The 17,774-nt window shown below is 39.0% G+C and overlaps 1 protein-coding gene across 5 annotated transcripts in view; it reads right to left on the bottom strand.

The window, feature by feature from the left end:
* Positions 1-17,774, bottom strand: part of ROBO1 (roundabout guidance receptor 1) — a 1,177,330-nt gene that overhangs the window by 46,562 nt on the left and 1,112,994 nt on the right. For all 5 annotated transcript variants that reach the window (XM_059164441.1, XM_059164444.1, XM_059164442.1 and 2 more), the window contains 5 exons: positions 14,974-15,095; positions 14,053-14,284; positions 12,957-13,078; positions 9,725-9,896; positions 4,552-4,749 (listed from right to left, as the gene is read on the bottom strand). In XM_059164441.1, coding sequence (XP_059020424.1) covers positions 4,552-4,749; positions 9,725-9,896; positions 12,957-13,078; positions 14,053-14,284; positions 14,974-15,095 — 846 coding nt within the window. The remainder of the gene's footprint in view (positions 1-4,551; positions 4,750-9,724; positions 9,897-12,956; positions 13,079-14,052; positions 14,285-14,973; positions 15,096-17,774) is intronic.

Raw genomic sequence — 17,774 nt, 5'->3', positions numbered from 1 at the left:
CAAAATACAAACCAGTTATTAAGCTGAAGAGAGAAAGGGAACATATCACATTAGTATAAATCAAGCAGACAGCGGAACATAAAACAAATGTAAATAACTAAGCCAGGAGTTCTGACACTCTGATAGAGGAGTAACACCAAATCTGAGGTGAAAGGAAGCGGCTTGTCTCTACAGGTACCATTCTGAAGTGTCTGGCGTGGGAGTCGTGCTGGGTTCGCCCGGGAATGACCCTGCTAAGTTGGGTCCCAGAGATGGCGCTCCCGGCCTTAGGACAGACGGGAATCCTCTGCGATTAATCATCTCCAAACATTGGCTGACGGATGCTCAAACAAACACTATCAGGGTCTCGCTTGAACCTTATCTGGAGCTCTGAAAGTAAAGGCTGATTAACGCGGACTAATAGGTGCGCTTAAGTATTCATCCTTCAGAGAAAGAGAGTCAGAGACAGGAAGGAAGGGAGGAGAGAATGAAAGAGGGAAGGAAAGAAAGAAGGAAAAAAGGAAGGAAGAAAGGAACACAGGAAGGGACAGAGGGACGGAAGAAAGAAGAGAAGAAACACCTGGACCAAAGGGAACCATAAAACCAAACTGTTTCACTGCTGAGAAATGCCTGACACCTTATCCTAGACACAGTGTAATACTAGGTTTTTATCATTATAGAAATTTGTGAATGGACTGGAAAAAAATGGGGAGTTTTAAACTTTAATTTTTCCATTAGACTTTACGTCGAGAAGCATTCTCCGGGTAGGCTGTGCAGTTTTTAAATGTCACGCTAGAAGCTAAACAATAGAACGGTAACACCCCACGGAAAACCCTCACTCTGCAGTTATAAATCGTGATCGAATCAATAAGGCCTGAAATGGAAACACAGACCTTAAAAGTGGCAAGCTCGCCACCCCCACCCCCACCCCCGCCTGGGGGTTTTCCTATCTCCTCCCATTCCTGGGTGTTGAATACACCACAGTCCGTTTCCATGTCATTTCACGGTGGGAGGAGGCTGACTTATTTTGTAAGCCCTTCACGTTAATTTCAAGTAAACATCTCCCCTGGTCCGGAAAGCCGGGGAATCTTCCCTGCTGCCTGGAAGACTCAAGTTGGCGTTTAAGAAATCCTTAATACTCACAAACTGGACTACTGATCACGTCAACAAGCTGCCAAAAATGTGTTTTCCACGGCACCCTGGAATGTCTCCAAGACATTGACTTTAGGACTAGAGCCCTTGGGGCTCCACACTGCCATGCTGGACAATGCGGTGTGATGGTCACTTGCCACCAAACCATCGCTGAGCACACTAGAAGGAACATGGACAAAAACTTCAGTGCCGCGTGTGCCCAGCTGATACACTGGCTTTCCCTGGCAGCGCAGCAGGCCCTCCCTGTCTCAAGAACTCTATTGTGTTTCCTTTCAGTTAGGTCTTTCCAGAGTTTTGACGTAACTCAGCCACAAGTCCTGGGATCGAGTCCCACGTCGGGCCCCTTGCTCAGCAGGGAGCCTGCTTCTCCCTCTGCCTCTGCCTGCCATTCTGTCTGCCTGTGCTCGCTCTCTCCCCCTCTCTCTCTCTGATAAATAAATAAAATCTTTAAAAAAAAAAAAGATTTTTTTTAAAAAAATTCCGAGTTATAGTAACAAGTCTTCATAAATAAATAAATCAATAAAAAGGCACATGTAAAAGTAAAGCTATTCGAGCAAGAACAGAGTGCCTGAACATTCCTTTGCAATCACAAGGACATAAGGAAAAGAGAAAAAATATGAAAAGTCCTTGTCAGTCCTCCTAGCTAACTGCTAGCCTGTTAAAATCACTGCAGAAGACACGAAAAGAGGTCCCTCTAAATGAAATTTTTAATGGCTTGTACACCAAAGAATGATTTAATTTTCAAAGCTTCCAATAATGGAATCATCTCTTTTTACCCAGCGATGCTGGTGCACTGTGTGGACATTCGTGGAGAGGGATCCTGAGTGTTCTAGCGGAGAGTCTATCTATGGGTACACATGGTGGGGGGAGGGGGAAGGCTAATAACACTCACTATTACCCAAAGTCACACGCTAGTTTGATGGTTTAAAGGTCAAGAGGGTCTTTTATATCTATTTCTTTAAAATCTTTCATTTTTTTTTTTTTTTTTATAATTACCGGCATTGTTTCTGGCATAGACAATTTAAGGTTTTAGGGGAGGCACTTTTTATTTTTTTAATTGGATGGAAACAGAATTATGAAAAATTGCCAGCGAGGCAAAGTGAGGAAAGCAGAATCAAGTGCTCACCAATTACATTTGTAATTATGTTCTATGATTTCTGCTTAAACACAAGCTAGTTAAAAGGACAATGGTATTAGTTTCATAGGTTTCGCACAAAGAGCTCACAGGCCTTTGCCAGCATGCTTATAGTCCATTAGTGAAAGAAAAGGCATTTCAGAAAGGAAGGGGGGTTTCATGTCACACATTCAGATTTCAAGACACTATAGAGCATTAAATTGTTATAACTACGCAGCTGCAGCCCTTCACGGCACCAAGAAATACAAGATTCCTGGAGCATTCGAGAGTCTCTACAAATCTACGTTAATTAGTCACTTTTCCTCTTCAAAGTCGATTTCAAAATGCAGCTCCCAACTAACCCTGCCCCTCCCCCGCTCCGTGACACAGGGACACCCACAAGCCCCTTCCCTGCACTGGATTTAAGTCAAAGGTTGTAGACGGTCCCACATGTGCCTGACATTGTTCTACTCTGGGGACATAATGAGCCCCAGCTCTCCTGGCAGTCAGCTCCATGGCCTTGTTTTCCATTTCACAGGCTAGAGGGACCCTGACATTTTGCTTCATCTCTAGACAGAACGCATATCTGCAAAAAAGATTTTTAAGGATGCTCATGCCACAGCAAATGTATGCATGTCCACAGTGGAGAGGTACATTCCTGTATTTTTACCACATGGGTGATGAATTTGCGTTGACTCCTTTTTGCCAAGACCCCTGTGACTGACAGCACAAATATTTTAGACCCTGGTCCCAGGCTGTTTTGTAAGTTTGTAGGGACAGTCAATAGAACTCATTGAGAAAAATTTTGGCTAGCGCTGCAAGTTCTGATTTTGTCATATAACGGATTCGAGAAAGGGCTTGGCCAAGACATATAGGAAATGTTTGCTTAGAAAATATATAGACTTGAGGGGGAAAAAAAAAAAGAAATATGTAGATTTGGGGCACCTGAGTGGCTCAGTCGGTTAAGCGCTGACTCTTGATTTCAGCTCAGGTCATGATTTCAGGGTCATGGGATTGAGCCCCATGTCTGGGTCCTTGCTCAGCATGGAGTCTGTTTGAGTTTCCCTCTCCCTCTGCCCCTCTCCCTGCTAGGGCACACTCACTTCCATGCTCTACTCTCTCTCTCTCTAAAATAAATAAAATCTTCAGAAGATAGGTAGACTTTTGTTTTTAAAGGGCCAGTGATAGTGTGAGAGGGATGTGTTCATTGGTAGTTCTCTTTAAGTCTGTTTTCCAGGGGCGCCTGGGTGGCTCAGTGGGTTAAAGCCTCTGCCTTTGGTTCAGGTCATGATCCCAGGGTCTGGGGATGGAGCCCCGCATCAGGCTCTCTGCTCAGCAGGCAGGCTGCTTTCCCCCGCCCCTCTCTCTCTCCCCCTGCTCTCTGCCTATTTGTGATCTCTGTCAAATAAATAAACAAAATCTTAAAAAAAAAAAAACCTGTTTGCCAGCCAAGCAAAAGTACTATGGTGACTGTATAATTGTACCAAAAAGGAGCACTCTAGGTAACTTGTTGGACAAAAGAAATAACTTAGGACTCTCCTAAGAGTCCTAAGTAGTAGTAGTGCTTATCAGTGGCCCTGAACTGATTCATGTGTTTGTTGGGGAGGTGGAGGCAGGGAATGTCTGCGGACCTTGGCACACTTGGCTCGTCCATAAAATTGTAAATAACTGCAATCAAGCAAACTTTCTCTTCTAACACTATAGACACACTTGTGAGGAAAGCCCCATCAGGGATTAACAGTATATACACACTCAACTCCGTGACCTTAAATACAACAATCAAAAAAGGACTAACCCTCCTCTCTGCGCGCAGAGGCGCATCATCTAGTTGGGCATTCCATATTCGCTAAGGAATGACTACCTTATAACTAATCAGAAATGCTCATGAAATAATTATTTTATAAATAATCTCTGGCGTCACAAAGGCAGCCACACTCCCTTAAAAGCTGTGTGATACCGTGTGAAGCTGGTATTTACAATTCCTGTGACAAGGACATTAAAGAATTTCTTTGAAAATCTAAAGCCATGAAGTACTTCCCAAAGGGCACACGTGTAATGACCAAGGGGAGACCTACCTTCGTGAAACATAGTTTCAAGGAACTGAGCCTCAGATAAGCCCTGTTAAAGCCTTGCTGTTTGAGAGGAATCCTTATCTAGATCACCCTAAAAGCACTTTCGAAAATCTTTACATATTACAATAATTTAATATAGCAGATGGATAACCATGAATCGTTGGGAGCCACAGATTCAAATCAGGAGTTACCGAAACATATTAAAAAAATGGAAAAACTCAGGAAAGCTAATACCTTTCCGGATACCCGCGTAAGTACTCGCCAGTCCGTTTCTCTTCTTTCGGTGTCGATAGAGCCAGATGCTGAAGACCATGAGGATGATCCAGCAGGCGGCCCCGATGCCCGCGATGAACGCGGGCTGCTTCACCACGTCAGAGATCTGCTGAGCAAGGCTGACTTGGTCTTCAGGCGACACCGGGTTTCCGTGGGAATCTGAAAAGCCATCTTGGGATTAATATGGGTCGAAAACTCGGCGACCTCATGAATGCATGCTTGTCTCATAGAAAATGGCTATCAGGGGCACCTGGGTGGCTCAGTGGGTTAAAGCCTCTGCCTTCGACTCAGGTCATGGTCCCAGGGTCCTGGGATCCAGCCCTGCATCGGGCTCTCTGCTCAGCAGGGAGCCTGCTTCCTCCTCTCTCTCTGCCTACTTGTGATCTCTGTCTGTCAAATAAATAAATAAAATCTTAAAAAAAAAAGAAGAATATGGCTATCATTATTTTGTGAATTTTTAGACAATCATTTCTTTCATTCTGTGACATCCACCCTTGCCAATTAAAATAGTCCATGAGATTTTCAGCAAAATTACAGTCATTCTATTTTAATTCAAAACAAACAGGACACAATAATTTTGTGGAATGTGTTTAAAAATACGACAATGACACACAGGTTCTATTTTTTTTTTTTTTAACTCCATGGAACTCTTCATTGCTTAGATTAAGTTTCAGAGGACAGAGCTAACAGATAAATACAAAATTACAATTCTAAACACTAAACACAAATGCTTGAACAGGAGTCTATAAATAAGGGGTAGCAAATAAGTTGTATAGAAAAGACATGAACTTTCTCAGACTTCTCAATCACATGTTCTAAAATGATAATAAATAAAATGTAATTTCCCACTTAAGGTAGATATTGAAAAAAAGGTGTGTGTTTTCCTCCTCCCTGAATCCCCCAACTACATGACTATATTATAAGACTCTAAAATGTCTTAGAAACACATTATCTGAGCCTATGTTCATGGGGTCTATACAATTTTTTAAAAAATTTTATTTATTTATTTGACAGAGAGAGAGTGAGCACAAGCAGGCAGAGCAGCAGGCAGACGGAGAGGGAGAAGCAGAACCCTGGCCGAACAGGGAACTCGATGCAGGGTTCTATCCCAGGACTCTGCGATCATGACCTGAGCCAAAGGCAGATGCTTAACAGACCGAGCCATCCAGATGCCCATCACAGGGTCTATACAATTTAGTATAACATAAAACTAAAGAAAATTTAAGATAATGTTACCACTGAGATAACTATGAATAATCTTTCTTTCTTTTTTTCTATTAAAAGTAATCTCTACATCCAAAGTGGGGCTTGAGCTCACAATCCCAAGATCAAGAGTCAGATGCTATACTAACTGAACCAGCCCCAAAGTCTGATTGTTTGGTTTTGAGTAATCTCTTTCTTCTCAAACAACAGCCATGACCAGCAATAGACCCAAGAACATTAAATACGGACAAGAACTATCCAGTGTTACAAATAGTCGAAAAGGCTCATGTTTTCTGTTCTTCTGACTCGGTAATTTAAAATTGATGGAATTTCTGGCAATGTAAATTTCCTTTTTTATGTTTAAACCTACTAAGAGATTCTTTTTTTAAGTCCACCATTTCAACAAGTCATATGGAGCCGTCAGCAATGTTTGGAGAAAAGTACAAACCCTTGTTCTGTGATCAAAGCAATATCCTACTTTGTTGGCACCGAGGATGCCCAGTGGGCACAAGTCCCATTAGTGCCTGTGGTTTTAATGTTCTGCCCCCACAACATGTGGTGAAATGAGAAGGTGTTTGCCCATGCTATTAGGAATGGTGCTTTCTTACAGTCGTCTAATTTTATTGGACTCTGAAAATGTGCTGCTCATCATCTGCTTTAAAATAGAAACATTCGTTCCAGTCCAAAATTCCTTTTTTTCCCCCAGAAAAAATAATTGGTATAGCTTATTATATATGAAGAACATTTCTCAAACAGAAGAAAATTCTACAGATTTTTTTTTTTTTAATTAAATGATATGGTGCCCCAATAAGACACTGGCAGGAAAATAAGCATCATTCCATGGCTAAGGAAACCACCTTGGGAAGATTCCGCACCCCATCAATGTATAATGGTAGCTACATTGCTACTCCTGTGTGTGTGCATATGTGTGTGTGTGTGTGTGTACACGCGCATATGCGCATGTGTTTTATTACTTTTTTTTCTTTAAAAGAATTCCAGATTTTATTCTATGGAGGGTCAAGGCTGAAAAACCTATTTTTATAAACTGTCTCTGTCACCTGCCTTCAACGGTTTGTTGATGGAAAGTTTTATTCCATGTTCCAGGCTCTTTTATCTATGGTTTTCCTAAAAGCACTTCATCTTCTGAGAGTTCAAGCAGACCTATTCTTTTTTTTTTTTTTTCCCCTGATACACTCTTTGCATCTCCTAAGTTTATAGATTTCATGGCTGTTTGTGCAAGGTTAAGTTGGGTAGCTTCAGATTTTATGGAGACAGGCAGGAGAGGTTCCATGCAGGCGACCAGATGGGCTTAACAGAAAAAAGTGTGGTGTGACTAATAAATTAAAGCAGCCACTCTGCATCTCAGTCTTTGCGTCTCTGCAGCTGAGCCTATATTAAGATATGGAAAACTGGAACACATTTATAATTTCAAGAAAACCAATTTGACCCTTAAATCCCCTGATTTAAATCTTAAATAAATAAAATTACACAGGGTCCTTTTCCAACACATCTTTGAGAAAGGACGAAAGTCGTATGTTATAAAAATAGGTAAATGGTCATCACACTATAATCTATAATATCAATTTTAATAAGTTAATACTGATGGTTTCATAAAACTGGGCAACTCTTTGAGTAAAAGGTCTGTATTTAGACTATTTTTCTCCAGGTCCAACCGAGTGTTGTAACAGATGCATCAAGCAATTCTTTTACATAGTTCCCTATTTTGTAATTTTGTAATAAAGGAACTTAAAATAAACCATGAGAGGACTTTTGCTTAAAAGTTGCATATGGGGGGCACCTGGGTGGCTCAGTGGGTTAAGCCTCTGCCTTCGGCTCAGGTCATGATCTCGCGTCCCGGGATCGAGTCCTGAATCGGGCTCTCTGCTCGGCAGGGAGCCTGCTTCCTCCTCTCTCTCTCTCTGCCTGCCTCTCTGCCTACTTGTGATCTCTCTCTGTCAAATAAATAAATAAAATCTTTAAAAAAAAAAGTTGCATATGGGGGCGCCTGGGTGGCTCAGTGGGTTAAGCCGCTGCCTTCGGCTCAGGTCATGATCTCAGGGTCCTGGGATCGAGTCCCGCATCGGGCTCTCTGCTCAGCAGGGAGCCTGCTTCCCTCTCTCTCTCTCTCTCTGCCTGCCTCTCCATCTACTTGTGATTTCTCTCTGTCAAATAAATAAATAAAATCTTTAAAAAAAAAAAAGTTGCATATGTAAGCACTGTTTAAAAAGATAATCCCCAGATCAAATTCTGGACCATGGCTGTAGCGATAGTGCAAGCTCTCCTCTCACGGTTTGAATGTTACTGTTACACAATGGAGTTTTCAGGAGGTAACTCCCTAGCCAGTGACTTCGTTGGTGGTGTTCCCATTCATCCATTGGAAATCCCACAAGAGTTCTGCCCAGCAGAGATGCATACGAATCCTAGACCTGTACCATTCAATCCTCTCCCACACTGCGGGTTTCTTTTCCTTCTTTCTGCTGGCCTGGGTCAGCCTTGAAAGCTCCATGTTAAAAAGGTAAGCCTCACCAGCCCGTGACCATGCCCACATGGAACAGAGTCCTGCCCCACGATCACGGCATTCCAGGTGAAATTTATCATGTTTTACCACAGAGATTCGGCAAAGACATCGGTTAGAGCAGATAGCTCGGTCTTAACAACACAACAATGATAGGAATTTCCAGACTGAGTGAAAAGTTTATACAGCAATAAAGTTTATTCAAAGCCAAATGTTTCCCAATTTTGTCTTGAAATAATTTCTAGGATGTCCTCAATTATCAACCAAATGCAACAATACTTTGTACATGTATAAAAATGCATATAACTGATCCTTCTCCTGACATAAAATCTTACTAATGCTTAACTTCTGATCTGAAAGGAATAAACCAAAGCCGGCTCTACATGCAGCATTGTTCGTTTTTTAAATGCAATCTCTTGATAGCGACGCTCTTCTCTCCCCTTTCCATTTATAATTGTTTTTGTTGTTGTTTGCTTTAGATTTTACCAGTAACCACTTACTAATTTGTATTTCATATTCATGCCACATTCCCTATAGGAAACTTTAATAACAAGACTTCTCTGTCAGTTTTTTTCTAAATGTTTTTCCTAATTCCTCTAACCACTTCTGAAGCACACATGGTATTTACCTTTCTAAGTAATTAGCATATAACCGCATCCCAATTCTCTTGGACATTGAAATCTATCTTTTCTTATAAAAAGCAATTACAGCTTTGAGCCACCTGGGTGGCTCAGTGGGTTAAACCTCTGCCTTCGGCTCAGGTCATGATCTCAGGGTCCTGGGATTGAGTCCCACATCGAGCCCCGCATCGGGCTCTCAGCTCAGCAGGGAGCCTGCTTCCCACCTCTCTCTGCCTGTCTCTCTGCCTACTTGTGATCTCTGTCAAATAAACAAGCAAACAAACAAATAAATAAATAAATTTTTAAAAAAGCAATTACGGTTTTAAATAGACACCAGAGTGGTAAATATAAATTGTATATTGCTTAAACTTCTAATACCTAGTTTAAGTTTTTCAAGGAAGTTTCTTTTTAATCCAAATAAATCTAAATTCTATGAAGTTTCAGACTGTCTTTCTTGTTCACGGAGGTATCCTTGATGTTCAACTAATAGTATTTGTTGAAAAAACAAAAAAAAAGGAAAAGAAAATTCAATAGGATGGAATTAGGATGACAGTGAATGCGGACAACGTTTGCTTGAAATATAATTTAAAATGTGTGCTTGGCTAAGTTTCAGTTTAGTTGTGATATATATTATGTATTTATATAATTATAACATATATTTATATAATAGGGCATAGATATATTTTATACACTCTATTACACCTATATTTGAAATAAAGCTAATGTTATCATTTTTGTCATTTTCTTTCCAAAAGCCAAGAAGGGGATGGACTGCAAACCAGAGCGGGGATCTCACCTAGTTGGATGAACTGTGGCTCGCTCTTCACCCCAGCCCCGGCCCCCGTGCTGGCGGCCACCTCCACGCTGTAGCGGATCCCGGGAACCAGAGAAGGAATGACCACAGAAAAGGTAGAACCATCCACCGTCTTGTTTATATGATAGCGAGTCTCATTGCCTAGACACCAAACCTGTAAGAAGAGCACGAGGAAGTTGAAGCTGGTAAATTATGTAAGTTAATGCAAAGATCAACATGGTATTTCGGTCTTAGACCAAGTTCAGACTTTTCACGGACCTGATGTAGGAGCGGCAGAAGTCATTTTTCCCGAGGATCTAGTTCTGAGCAGGCTCTTCCATTCCAACCTCGGGTTAGCAGTACCTTTAAGACCGCTATGAATTTTCTCATATACTGCTCAAGGAGTCTATTAGGAAAGTCTACAAATCTTTGCTCAAAGAAACAGGCTCCTATCAGCCCAAATCAGCAGGGTTTTTTTTTTTTTTTTTAAACCTAGGAATTGTTTGCCAGAAAAAAAGTTCTTTGCAAAATACTGTGTATACCCAGATAAGAACAATAATTTAGTCTATAAAGTACCTTTTCAAAAATAAGGTTATGAAAAATAAAACTGGACAGGGATGCCTGGCTGGCTCAGTCAATAAAACATGCAACTCTTGATCCCAGGGTCCTGAGTTCGAGTCCCATGCTGCTGTAGAGTTTACTTAAAAATACATAAATAAACCTGGACCTAAGGAGTTAGGCTCTTTCTTTGAATCTCCTCAACCTGAGGCATGTCATACTATTATCCATGAGAGAAAATTAGCACTCCAATCTTGTATTTAAGTGGGAATATTAATTGGTCTTTGATAACATAGATGAGATCGTAAAGAATAACAAGACATAATTGACTCGAAAGAAAAACGTTCTTCCAATAAGAAAATTATTGTAGAGCTCGCTAACTTTGATAAGGATATTTGTGACAGGAAAGTATTTTCAGGAAATTAAGACTTCTGAACTACACTGTAATCCTTAATTTAAATTTCACTACAGGATTATTTAACCATAGAGTGATCTTCTGCAATGTTTAAGAAGTTGGATATGGTGCATGACAGTATTTGGACTCAGTTACCATAAGACAATGGTCCAGGGAGTAGTAAAACATGCTCTACATTCTTTATGATGTCCTCAAGCAACACATAGGATTAGCCTCAAGTAGCCTATTGTCTAAACTGTAATAGGAAATAGGATTTAAAATAAGTCTAGGAGTATCAGTGTCCCCTATCATGTGAGCAATAACCTTTCATTTTTTTCTTTGGAAGTTAATATTATTTTAATATAGTTTCAATGCATAACACTAGCAAATGGCCAGACTCTATACCAGGTCCTGACCATTTGGAAATAAAGAGTCCTTTGTGATTTTTTTTTTCCCCCAATTACATTACGCAGCTGAACCAAAGCCACAAACTGATTTTGTACCAGTCAATCAGGTTCTGAAAGGCATTTTATTATTTTAAATTGACCATGAAGTTAAGTGAAATCCACCCTTCTGCATTTCTTCTGGAGAGAAATGAGTTTTGATTCTTAGGGGAAAATGCTGCATTACACAATTTTGCCTGAGAGCTGAGACATCACCTCATTTTAAATCCTTAAAGATCTCTGTAACAGTTCATTTTTTTCTGGACAGAATCATAGCATCCTGTCACTCCCCAGTCTTGAGATAACCTTGAAATTCACAAGAAAACACTTAGATTGTAAAGACTCTTACCTTTCAATGATTCAATGACACTAGAAGATCTAATTTGAAATATCTAAGAACATTCACAGGACATTCATGGCACTATTTTAAATATTTCAAATGTCACTCTTTTAAAATTTTGGTAAATTTCATGAAAAGGCTTTCAGTTTGTTTTTTTAAAAATCATTTTAAGAAAATGTTAGGCCAAAAATGAAGCTCAGTATATCTGGTTATTGTCCAAATCAATTTGCTACTTGAGGGAACATTGATGGTCTTTATTTGGCAAGCCTTACCAAGTGTGCACATCAGAATCACCTTGGAAAGATCTACCCTGATGAGTATGCAAACTGCCCCCATCAGACCTACGGGGTCAGAATCTCTAAGAATGGTGGTCAGGTACCTATGTTTGGAAGATAAATCTACAAGTGATTCTGATGTTAGTATCTAATTAACCTCTAGAAGATAAATGTGGTCACCTTTTTAATATCAGTTTTGCATCAACAGAGACAGTGTAAAATACTCACATATATGAGATGAACTATTAAGTATCACGATTTAGCTAGTAACTAGAAAAATACTCAGGCATCATGGAAACATAAAACAGTATCTAGAGAAAAAATGTTTTACAGTTGAAATTCTCCTAGTGGGCAATGTGTTTACATATATGTTGAAAAAAAGACACGTAAAATCTATTTTCTATTGAGATTTCCCCGATTCAATCTATCAATTACTCATTTATCATAGATCCATTAAGACTTTCCTATAATACAGAATCATTGATAGGATATATTTCATGAACTTAACTTTGTTTTTAACTGTATCTTGGCATGTTCTGAAAATACTTACTCAAAACAAATCTATGTGAGACTCTAAATTTAGTCACTAGAGCTGATGACTTCACAGGTCAAAATAATTATCAGAATTACCAGATTGAGTCGCTTGCCATCTTATATTTTTTAAATTCATTTAAACATACATAAACTTATAACTGAATCTCCTCTGAGACATGAAATTTTGTTTGGAGACTAAAACATGCTTCACAAGAAAAAAAAACCTTTCATGCACATTAAAACAAATTTTCCAACTTAGCTCCAAAGTTCCGAAACTTCAAATGTGCCAAAAGGAAAGCAAGCAAACTCTATTTGATAGTATTTGACTCCTAGCCAATTCCATGGGGCAACCCAATCCTGCAAAATATATTTAAGCGATTTTTTTAAGGTAAACAAACAAACAAACAAATCCCTTTTTTATTGGCATTTATACTTGTTGTTTGTGTGAAATTATATGGACCTATAGATTTTTGACCCTCTAGATGACTTCTTTTAAATTGATTGCTTTTTTCAAATGGCTTAAGAATTATTCCATGATTACTGAAAAAATGGTGCAGTAGTAAGATAATTTTACATTGCTACATGGACCAGCAGATGGCGCCAAATATCCACAATTCAGACATGCTTTTTCTTTTGCTTTTCTTTGTAGGGGGAGAAGGGTGTCCATCAGTAATTATTATATATGCATTACCTTATACTCTTGGACCATTCCATTTTGAGTGTCTTCTGGAGGCGGCTGCCAACTAACAAGAATTGCAGTTCCATTTCCTTCATTCTTTGATACAGTTACACTCTGGGGTGGGGCACTGGGTGCTATTGTTTTAAAAATTGGATACACTATGAGTATATAAGAGAACACTCAAGGCAGACACAACATGTAAAGTCAAGTATTAACTATGTCAAATCTATGTCAATATGTCAAAATGTCAATATACCCATATGTTTTAAAGAGGTATCTCATTCAAGTCTGAATAGTCCCAACTAATTTAAATTTCTCCTCAATATTGCTAAGCTTTTCGTTAATATGCACTTTCCATAAACAAAAGTATGTAGATTATCTCCACAAAACAGCTCAGGAAAATTCTTATTCTTCCTTCCCTGTAACCTCAGTCCCATGTTCTCCCTACAAATGTTCCAAAGTATAAAGATATATATTAATCATTCATGATGTTAACTACATTCCATCATTTCTGTAATCAAAATAATAAGCAGATTTTAGGAAAAATTCTGGTTATTTTTACAGAGTATACTTGTGATGTATAAGCTTTTTTACCTTTATGTAATTACTAAGATTGAAATTTCAGGTCAAGGTGGCCAATCATGACATGGCCGTGGCCATGGACATGAGGAATAAACATAAAATGCTAATCCCAGAAAGTCCTGGGCAAACCAAAACATTACTCACTGTATTTATAAATCATTACTCAAAGTAACATTCAATAAGTGAGTTGGAAGATAATTAATGGAAAGTCAAGCAAATTGAGAACATATTCATCTTTAAATGTGAATTTTAGTTCTCAGCAGTTGACTATATCCTACCTATGCCATTAAGTAAAATACGGCTCATGGTTGTACGTTTTTATACAGGCTATTAAAGCAAGTCAAGCATTACAGAATTTTGATTTTTAGCAGTTCCAGTTGGACAAATTCTCTTAGCAAAATCTAATGTTCAACATCAAGACAATAATTAATGTCACAATTAATGTTAAAATTTCCTCAATTAAGTTAAAAAAAACCCTAACACATGTACTATAATGCACAGTAATCACACAGTTCATTATACTTGCCTTCTTCTAAAGTTTTGGCAAATTTAATTTCACTATCTGCTCCTTGAAATTCATTAAAAAATGGACGAGCCTTAATTTCATAGTTGACTCCCTTTCTGAGATCAGGGATAACCACGCTATTTTTGGTTGGGGTCCTCACTTCAAAAACTAACCACTCCGATTCACCGTGGTTGGTTCCAGATGGCCGATAAAGAATTTTATATCCTTGAATATACTGAGACTGTTGGTCCACCTATTAAAATGACAAAACATGCATGTTTTATTTAAATAAATAAATATTTATTTAAATCAAATAAATATTGATTTATTTTAAAATTACAAAAATTAAACATGTCAAAATGCAAAAAATTCTATCTGGCTTCACTCTATAGTTTTCTAGTTTATATAAAATAGAATATGAAAAAAACTAAGTACTATCTTTTGTAATGTAGTCACCTTTTCAGCTTAACAGATACTATTAGACACTAATTTCTATGGTTTATGTAGAAATTTTAGGCAGCTCTGTGACAGACATCTACAGATATGTTAAGATCAAAAGGATCAGAAAACTTTCTGATTTTAAATGCCAGTTTAATGTTACTCTGAAAACTTCTAAAGTCTCAAAAAATGCATGTGATAATGATCCTATCACAAGTTACAGATTTATAATTAATACTGTGTGTTTCTTTCCTTTGGTAATGACGCAGTTTACTATTGTAGTATAATAGAAAATACGCACAATGTGAACTTTTTTCTGTTGAAAGTCCATGCATAGGCACCATAATAAACAATTACAATATAAAGTTTTCATTGGCGGACAAGTAGGCAACACACATACATAATAAACTATCTGCAGCATAAATATTTTTTTCATATCATGGTCTCCCAGAAGCCATCTGCTTATTGAACCTGGAATCAAATATTGCAACAAGAATGACTCACTGTCCAGTGCACTTCGATTGAAGAGGAAGAGAGGATGGTAGGGTTGTGCAGGTGCAGTACCACATTTCCCAGTTCTCTCTGGACCTGCTTGTGATCTACTCCCTGACTCGTGGGGGGAACATCTGCAAGAACCCAAGAAGACCGTGTTACCACCCTACGCGGCGTAACTGATGGGAATGAAGGCAGGGTGAAGCAATCCTTCCAGCCATGGCCACTCCCAGAGAAGAAGAGTCATTCCAACTGGCAAGCTAACCCGTGCTACAGTATAAAATGGGAACAAGGTAACCTTCATAGTAGCATAGGGAAGATGGGAACATACAGAGGGAGAGAGAGAACAAGCAGAGGGCATGTAGAAAGCAAGAAAGAGGAGGAAGCAAAGGTAATACTGGCCAAAAGCAGCATCTGAGGGTGCCTCCCAGGGTGTAATGATTGCTTTCTCACCAAGGATGTGAAGCCGAGCACAATCCCTTCTGAGTTGGTTACAAAATTCAGTAGGGCTCCCGACTACGCAAGAAAGAAGAGTCGGAAATTGCAGTAGAGTGGGTGAGTAATGGAAGGAATGAAAACATACAATAAATGAAAAGCAAGCACGAAAAGAAATTAGACACCTTATATCTTCTACTTTTTTTTTTTTTTTTGAAGATTTCATTTATTTATTTGACAGACAGAGAGGCAGGCGGGGAGGGGGGAAGCAGGTTCCCCACTGAGCAGAGAGCCTGACGCATGACTCGATCCCAGGACCCCAGGATCATGACCTGAGCTGAAGGCAAAGGCTTTAACCCACTGAGCCACCCAGGTGCTCCTAGACACCTTATATCTTATAAGATGAACTTGGATATCTTCCTAAATAAGGTATACAGTAAGTTAGTGGTAGCTACGATGAGGGATACAGAAGCCACCAGTAGAAGGGAATGGAATGGAATGGAATAACATGAAATAAACAGACAAGAATAACAAAATAAATCTGATGAGAAAAGAGCACCTAATCATTTATTTAATGGCTTCCTTTTTAGTTCAGTTTTTGTATCACTATAAATGAGGTTAAATAAAAAATTCTTAATCTTGAGAACACCAAAATTTAAGAAAGGAGACCGATAATAAAGTAAGAATTAAACTATTACTAGCATTGTAAACTATTACTAGTTGTAAACTATTACTAGTGTTCATTTATGTTTTAAGAATTTAAACTATTACTAGTCTTGTAAACTATTAATAGTTGTAAACTATGACTAGTTGTAAGAATTAATTACTAGTGTTCATTTATGTTGTAAGAAAGAATTAAACTATTACTAGTGTTCAAACTATTACTAGTTGTAAGTAAGAATTAAACTATTACTAGTGTTCATGATGTTAATGTTCATTTACTTTTTTCCCCCCAGTCAGGAGGGGTTTTGTTAAAATTCTAAAGTCTGTACTCAATAAAAATTGCCCTTTGCTAAGGGGGTTTTCTAAACACAGATATTTTGCTTTGCTTTCAATAATAAAAAGGGGGTTGCCTGGGTGGCTGAGGTAGTTAAGTATCCGACTCCTGACTTCAGTTTCAGATCATGATCTCAGGGTCGTGGAGCGGAGCCCTGAGTAGGGCTGCCTGCTCATTGCAGAGGCTGCGTGGCCCTCTCCCTCTGCTCCTCTCTCTCTCTCTCAAATAAATAAATAAAATATTAAAAGAAAAATAAATAATAAAGGGCAACACAGGGTGAAGCAGGGAAGAAAATGAAGACCTTTAATTTTTTTTAAGACTTGTTTTTTATTAATTTATTTGACAGACAGAGGAAAACGAGGACTTTTGTGGCCAGAATTCTCTTTCTTGGAGTATTATATGCTGGCATATACATTCTACAGTATTTGCCATCCCATAAACAGCACCAACGAGAAGTTCGGTTTTCTGAACGACTATGTATCTTTAAGGATTCTAAACAAGAAGTTTATTAAAAGTGAGATTTTCCACTCTTACGCTATATGTCAACTAACAAGAGTTTAAATTAAAACTTGGAAAAACAAAACAAAACAAAACAAAAAAAGAGGTTGTTAAGGTTTGAGGGACTCCGTGGAAGTCAGGCAGACAGCAGACAGATCAAGAGTGCTGTTTAACACTCTCAGATAGAACACCCTTGACCATACCTATACTACACCCATCTTTTAAACTTATAAATAAGCAAAATGACAAACACAACAGATAATTTTGGCTTCTCATACTTTAGCAGCCCTTCCAAATATCCTTGGCTAGCCCTGGTCCTCAGGGAACCTATCGTCACAGGCTGGAGATGGAAAGCACCTCCCGGTCACCCTCCCCTCTCCGATGTCCGTCCTTCCCTGCTGGTTTCTGTTGCTTCGTGACTCCAGCTACCATCTGTGCCTGCGGCAAGCGTGACGTCCTTGCAATAAAACAGACTTGGGTTTGCACCCCAGCTCAGCACCTTACCAGCCGTGAAACATGGGGAAGATTTCTTAACCTTGCTATTCTTCTGTTTTCTCATCTGGCAAAAGGCAATAGCGACAGCAGATACTTGTGAGGGCTGCTGTGAGCATGGACTCTGTAAGTCTTTGGAAGTCCTTGTCGCGAAGGCAGGGACTGGGTTCATCTCTGGGAACCCAGAACACCGAGCCCTGTGCCATACATTTAGAATGTGCTTAATGAATAATGGTTGAGTGAGAGGGAATAACTGTGAAAAACTCGTGTGCTATGTCAGCTTCTAAACGTGTCTTCTCATATGTAAGCTTCTACCCTCAGGGAATCTTCTGCCTTTCAAGAAGTATCCTCAAATATGTAAATAACCATTTTAAAAGGTAACTACTATGAT

The sequence above is a fragment of the Mustela lutreola genome, chromosome 2, assembly GCF_030435805.1.
Source record: "Mustela lutreola isolate mMusLut2 chromosome 2, mMusLut2.pri, whole genome shotgun sequence".
In the NCBI taxonomy this organism is placed as follows: Eukaryota; Metazoa; Chordata; class Mammalia; order Carnivora; family Mustelidae; genus Mustela; species Mustela lutreola.
This window is presented reverse-complemented; position numbering and strand designations above follow the sequence as displayed.